We start from the raw sequence: 7,722 nt of genomic DNA on the forward strand, positions 1-7,722 counted from the left end.
TATCATCCAAAAGGTGCTAGGATAGATGTTTCAATCAATGAGTGTTATGATGGCTCCTATGCAGGAAATCCTCAGGATATACATCGCCAACCTGGATTTGCTTTTAGTCGAAATGGACCAGTAAATAGAACACCTATCACACATATTCTTGTTTGCAGGCCAAAACGAACAAAAGCAAGCATGTCGGAGTTTCTTGAATCTGAAGATGGAGAAGTAGAACAGCAGAGAACGTATAGCAGTGGACACAATCGTCTCTATTTCCACAGTGATACCTGCTTACCTCTTTGGCCATAAGAAATGGGAGTAGATAGTGGAGATGAGAAAGATCCAGAATGGCTGAGAGAAAAAACCATTACTCAAGTTGAAGAATTTTCTGATGTGAATGAAGGAGAGAAAGAAGTAATGAAACTGTGGAATCTCCATGTCATGAAGCATGGATTTATTGCTGACAATCAAATGAATCATGCCTGTATGCTGTTTGTAGAAAATTATGGACAGAAAATAATTAAGAAGAATTTATGTCGAAACTTCATGCTTCATCTAGTCAGCATGCATGACTTTAATCTCATTAGCATAATGTCAATAGATAAAGCTGTGACCAAGCTCCGAGAAATGCAGCAAAAACTAGAAAAAGGAGAATCTGTGGTCCCTGCAAATGAAGAAATAGCTGAGGAACAAAATGGGACATCAAATGGATTCAGTGAAACTAACTCAAAAGAGAAAGCTTTGGAAACTGACGGTGTCTCAGGGGTTCCAAAACAGAGCAAGAAACAAAAGCTCTGAGGACTTGCCCCGTGTTCTGAACAGAAACTGAAGTTGCTTCTGGGGAATTCAGCCTCTAGGAAGAGTTTTGGGTTTAGGTTGTTTGGTTTTTAATCATGGATTGGGAACAGGCAGTGTTAGACGATGTCATTGATTTCAGCACGGAGGTTCTCCTCACGTGCTTATCAGCTTTAGTGATGTCCTCAATTTGGTTTTAGCCTGAAAAGCAGTTTTTTAAATAGTGAATTTTTTCTTATCTATAACACTCATCTTATTAAATATATTGGGTTAATCTAGAAATTCCACACCTAAATTTTAATGCTTGTTTCATTTGTGACTTTTTCTGCTTTATAATTATGAGACATTTTCTGGGAAAGGAACGTTGGGATATTATGCTGTCTTAGAGATGGAAAATTTTTGTGAACTTGGTACTTACATTGCCACTTTCCCCCTAACTTTGACCCTTGATTCAGAAATCATTTATGCATTTGGGATGAGAAGTTACAAAGCAAGTTCTGCATCAGTTCTGTTACAAGTTCAAAACAGCACCAGTTGGTCTCCTCCTGTTGGAGATGATGTGACCTCCATGCAGCCATGCAGTGCCATGCACACTGATGGAGGTTACTGCTTGTTTTCAAGTGACTGGTTTTAGGGCTTGTTTTCCCAATTTAGTTTTTTACTTGAACATTTTTTTTTTAGTTTTTCCTTTTTAATTAGGTAATCCCATGGAAAACTGTTCTGTGCACATCTTTTGCACTAGGATGGTAAAGCAAGAGAAACAGTTGGGGATTTAAAAGATGCCACTTTGTGGGGAAGGGTGTCTCTGAGTATAAACCAGAAGATGTCACACCTTGTTTCCTTTGTGATGTCCTTCTTGATTAGAATATCCATACAGATAAGCTGACTTGAATTGTTGTGAGCAATTTTCCCTGTGTTCTGTGTTTTATGCACATATTCGTGGTTGGGTTTTCTCCAACGAAAAGTGGTTTCACTACTGGCATATTAATAAATAAGCCCGGATAGGTTTTTATTCCAGCTCCAAGCACTGTGGTTGAATAACATCACCTCAATTTTTTATTATCCTTTAAAGATATTGCATTTTCATATTCTTTATTTATAAAGGATCAATGCTGCTGTAAATACTGGTATTTTTAATGTTTTAATTTCATTCCACCACCATCAGATGCAGTTCCTTGTTTTGTTTAGTTAAGGGACATAAGCTTTCTCATGGTGTCTTCAGAGATTTATAAGTGTAAATACTGATTTGGCTGGTCTTTACGATGTGTTTAACTGTGGGGCTATTTAAATAGTGTGGATGTGACTTGTCATCCAGTATTAAGTTCTTAGTTACTGGTTTTTGTGTTTAAAAAATAAGAAAGAGGAAAGCTGCAGTTTTCACTGTAGGCCCTCTGGCTGGTTAACTCTCCTCATAAGGTCACTGAACACTGATTTTACCTCTGGGTAGTGGGTTCTGAGCATTTCTCCTGGGCTTTAATTTGCTAAAGCTGTGCACATATGTAAAAAACAAACAAGCAAAAAATAAATTATTTTAGGGAAGATGCAGGTGTAGAATTATTGCTTATGTCATTTCTTAAAGCAGTTATGCTCTTAACGCTTAAAAGAAGGCTAGCATTGTTTGCACAAAAAAATTGGTGATTTCCCTCCCCTGAATAGTAATAAAATTACTTCTGCTGAGTAAACTTTTTATGTCATCTTATAATAAAAGCTAAAAATGCTCTTTGGTTCTACTTATAAAAAATATTTTTAAAAAAGCTTTTCTATGTATACCCTTGAGAACAAATTTTGAAGAAATCATGTAAGGTGATAAAGCATTTGAATGGTACAATAGATGTAAAAAAAAATTCCGTTTAAAAGAAACGTTTGTTTTTACATTAAATGTTTATTTGAAATCAAATGATTTTGTATATAAAGTTAATAATATAAAACTGTATTCTGCTTTTCTTCAAAAAAGAAGAATAATGAATGAAAAACTAATGATAAAAAACTGAAAACTAGTTCTGTGGTGTGTGTGTGTGTGTGTGTGTGTGTGTGCTCTTCAAACAAATGCCATTCCCAACTCCACTTGCAATGAACTGGTATGAATATATCCTACAAAATAAAGGCAACTTGATCATGAAAAATATTGGCATTTTTATGCAACTATGTGTGAACAGCAATAACAGGTAAACTAGGACAGGACGAAGAGGCAAGGGACAGTAATAAAATGTAGTGACCAAGTTGACCACTGATGCAATTGCCCCAAATTCTGTTTGTTTTGTTTTGTTTTTTTTTGTTTTGTTTTGTTTTGTTTTTATGTGTTCTATTGGAGGGGAATGAGCATCACAGTTGTGGGTACTTATTATTTTCTAAGAAACATTCCACTATTTGGGTAAATTCAAATGAGTAGACTGACCAGTTTGCATGGAAATGGGGCTTTGTGGTATATGGAATTTTAATTATAAAGGTTCTTTTTTTCCTATCTATTGAAAGGATGAAGCTTAAGCCATGAAAAAGAAGATCTGAATTCAGGTGATATCCTTAAATACAAGACCCAGTAAATCAAGGCCCCAAGACTATTGGCGAAAATGAAGAAGATGTGGCACAGCACTTAAAGCTACTAGCTGCTCTTTCAGAAGTCTTGGGATCTATTTCCAGCACTGAAATTGTAGATCACAATTGTTGGTATCTCCAGTTCTAGGGAATCAAAAGCCTATTTCTGGTCTTTAAAGACCACAGGCATGCATGAATTTCACAAACTTACAAGTGCACATAATGTCAATGCCACAAAATAAAAATAGTAAATTGTTTAAATCTTCCCAAGACTGTTTTGAATTGCCCCATTATGAACAAGGTAAATGCTTCTGATGAAAGATCAAAGGTGATATGGTAAAAAAATTTCCCCCTCAAAAAACCCTAACTCAACGTGTGTAAATTCTAATGCAGAAATGATACCACCATGTTTTAACTGAAAATGACAAATTTTGAAGACATGAAAAACTAAAGTAACAATTCCCCTCCAAAAATTAAAAATCCCATTGAAATGACACAAGGAGAATAGTTGGAAAAATTACAAAGAATTCAAAAGAGTGACGGTATATATAGTCAAAGTACTTGAAGAACACAAAGTCAAGGACAATTAAATAGGGAAGTCAAACTCTGACATGAATATAGAGTGTGAATTTTTCAAAAAATGCAAAACTGAAACTATTTTGGAAGGGAAAGCCTAAGAATGTAAATACAAACCTCAGTGTAATAGCATTCTAACAACATTGATGTTGCAAGTGGAATGTTGAGGAAAGAAGACCAAGAAAGGGTGAACTGGATCACACCGTAACAGACATTAAGAAACTCAAAACTGTTTACAAAGCGAGCACGATAGTGTTTGGGGATACCAAGAAAGACCAAAACTTGGAATTATGATCAGGGAAATAGGAGAAGAAAACATTGGCTAAGACTGAGAAAATGTCTCCAGTAAATGTATAGATTAATATTAGAAATGCCATAGTTACATTGGCACAAGGGGAAATCTCCTAGACACTATTGCAATAGCTCATGCTCTAAAATCAAGAAATTATAAACAGGACCCCCCCCATGAAACTGAAAAGCTTCTGTATGACATAGGAAAAATAGGCAACCTACAGATTGGAAAAAAATCTTCACTAACCCTACATCTGATAGAGGGCTAATATCCAAAATAAATAAAGAGCTCAAGAAACTAACCACCAAAAACCCAAACAACACAATTAAAAATGGAATACAGAACTAAACCAAGAATTCATCACAGGGGAATCTTGAATGGCTGAGAAGTACCTAAAGAAATGTTCAAAGTCTATAGTGATCAGAGAAATGCAAATCAAAACTACCCTGAGATTCCATCTTACACCAAGCAGAATGGCTAACATCAAAACCTCAGGTAACAGCACATGTTGGTGAGGATGTGGAGAAAGAGGAACACTCCTCCACTGGAGGTGGGATTGCAAATTGGAGCAACCACTTCAGAAATCAATCTGGAGTTTCCTCAGAAAACTGGAAATAGATCTACCTGAAGACACAGCTATATCATTCTTGCGAATATACCCAAAAGATGCCCCACCATTCCACAGGGGCATATGTTCTACTATGTTTGTAGTGGCTTTGTTTTGATAGCCAGAAGCTGGTGAGAACCCAGATGTTCCAAATCAGAAGAATGGATACTAAAAATGTGCTTCATTTACACAATTGAATACTACTCACCTATTAAGAATGAGGACATAATGGGTTTTGCAGGCAGATGGATGGAACTAGAAAATATCTTCCTGAGTGAGGTAACAGACCCATAAGGACATGCATGGTATGTACTCACTAATAAGTGGATATTAGCCAAAAAAAAAACATACAAAATACCCAAGATACAGCTCACAGAACTCAAAAAGGTTAGTAACCTGAAGGTCAAAAGTGAGGATGCCTCAATCCTACTTGGGAGAAAGAAGAAAGCAATCACTGGAGATGGGGACAGAGTAAGGTACCTTGGTGGGAAAGGGGACAGAGGGCAGGGGAAAGAGGAGAATATGATCATGTATTCGGTGGAGGAAAAGGACTGAAGCCCTGAGTGTCAGCAGAAAGAATGGCAACAGGGAACCTTGGGAGCTACAGTACCAATAGACCCGGCAGAATGCACCAGAGACTTGGAAGGTGAGAGATGCTCAAGACTCAAAGGGAGGGACATTAGATGAAATGCCCTACTGTGGGGAGAGGGAACTTGTACTGCAAGACAGGGCATTGAGTGAGAGATTGGGTTGCTATCCCACAGTCAAAAGACTGACCTGTAGTTGTTCTTGTCTGAAAGAACTGGAGGAACAAAAATGAAGAAGAGCTTGAGGAAAAGGAGGTACAGTGACAGTCACAAAGTGGGATTGAGCTCAAGGTGATGCTGAAAGACCTGACATTATTACTGAAGATATGGAGTGCTCACAAAAAAAGACCCTATCAAGATTGCCCTCTGAAAGACCCAACAAGCAGCTGAAAGAGTCAGATACAGATAATTGAATCCAGTTAATAGGCAGAAACTGCTGCCTCCTGTGGTTGAATTAGGGAAACCCTGGAAGTAGAGGAAGAGGAGGGTGACCTGTAGGAGGACCAGCAGTCTCAATTAACCTCAACCCCTGAGATCTCTCAGACCCTGGACTGCCAACCAGGCAGCATACACCAACTGATATGAGGCCCCCAGAACACATAGAGTAGAGTACTGCCTGGTCTGGGTTCAGTCAGTGAAGATGCATCTCGCACTCAAGAGACTGGAGGCCCCAGGCCGTAGAGAGGTCTGGTGGTGTGGGGGTGGGATGGAGACATCCTCATGGAGAAAGGAGTTGGGAGAGGAGTTATGGGTTGTGGAACAGTTAGTGGAATGGGAGGAGGATAAAATCTCTAGTAGAAAAAAAAAGATTAAATAAAAACAGAAAGGAAAAAAGAAAAGAAATGCCAGAGGTAAAAGACACATGCTGTGTGTACATAACAGAAATGAGGATACTTTTAAAACACTAAAAAAGGGCTAGAAACAGAAAGAGTACAAATGTTTATGGATTGGCAGGAATAAACTTGTGAAAAGTTCTATCATACCAAAAGCAAGATATATATTTAATGCAATCTCCACAAAATATTCAAGTCCTCAAAGAAACTGAAAATAGTCTTGAAGTACATGTGTAAAAAAAACAAAGACCCAGAACAACAAAATCCCCTTACTATCACAAAGAATGAAGCATGGACTGAAGGAAAGACAATGCAGAGATGACCTGCAGACAGCAAGCTCAGACACTATTGCTGATGCCAAGTATCTCTTGCTAACCCGTGGCATGGCTGGCCGTTGTCTGAGAGGCACTGCCAGGGACTGACCAATACAGATGAAAATACTTGCAGTCAACCATCCTGCTGAGCTCACACACCCCAAAGGAAGAGTTAGAGGACGGACTCAAGAAGCTGAAGGAGTTTGCAATCCCATAGGCAGATCAAGCCACACCCCTCAAAGCTCCCAGGGACTAAACTACCACAGAGTACACATGGAGGACCACTGCTCCAGCTGCATATTTAGTAGAGGATTGCCTTATCTGATATTTAGGGGAATAGAGGGCCATGTCCTGTATAGACTTGATGGCCCAGTTTAGGGTAATACTAGGGCAGTGAGGCAGGTATGGTTGTGTGGGTGGGGGAACCCCCTCATAGAAGCAGGAAGGAGGTGGTTTGGATACGGGTTTTGCAGATAGAAAACTAGGAAGGGGGATAAAATTTGAAATGAAAATAAATAAAATAACCATATAAAATCTAAAGAATGTATGGCTAAATGCATCTCCATTACATGTTGTATGTTAAATTCAAAAGTTATAGTATTAAACAGTATGTATGGTACTGTCTTAAAAATGAGCTCACTAACAAATGAATTAGAACCATCAGGACACATAATTCATTTTACACATGAAAGTGGAACATGATGATCTAAAATCATATAATAAAGCAAAATGAATAACATCAAAATGATCACTTTTCCTTCAAAAGGGAAATGCATGAAAATATCACTTAAAAATTTAATGATGTGGAAAGATCCCGTTTCCAGGCATAGGGCACCTTTCCCGCCCTAGGAAGGGTGTCTGCCCTGGAGCAGTCTCAAGGCCTGAACCGGTAGGAGGGCCATCTTACCTCCAGTGCACTCCCAGGGGGGGGGGGGCTGCCTGCAGAAGGGACACAGCTACTGGGAAGGATCCTGTTTCTGGCTCCAATCACCCAGCACCTTTCCTGTCCAAGGAGGGGTATCCCCGTGGGAGGAGTCTCAAGGCCTGAGCCAGCAGGAGAGCCATCTTTGCTCCTGTGCACTGCCAGGGAGAGGGCAGACTGGAGAAGCGTCACAGCTTCTGGGAAAGATCCCATTTCTGGTTCCAGTCCTCCAGCACCTTTCCCACCAAGGAGGGGTGTCCGCCTGGGAGGAGTCTCAAG

General features: G+C 39.1%; 1 protein-coding gene across 1 annotated transcript in view; it reads left to right on the forward strand.

The window, feature by feature from the left end:
- The window catches only part of LOC110315451 (polycomb protein Suz12-like), a 2,346-nt gene extending 1,563 nt beyond the window's left edge, over positions 1-783 (forward strand). The window contains 1 exon segment of the mRNA XM_029534736.1: positions 5-783. Coding sequence (XP_029390596.1) covers positions 5-783 — 779 coding nt within the window.
- Positions 784-7,722: the final 6,939 nt, after the last annotated feature.

The sequence above is a fragment of the Mus pahari genome, unplaced genomic scaffold, assembly GCF_900095145.1.
Source record: "Mus pahari unplaced genomic scaffold, PAHARI_EIJ_v1.1 scaffold_14053_1, whole genome shotgun sequence".
NCBI classification, from domain to species: Eukaryota; Metazoa; Chordata; class Mammalia; order Rodentia; family Muridae; genus Mus; species Mus pahari.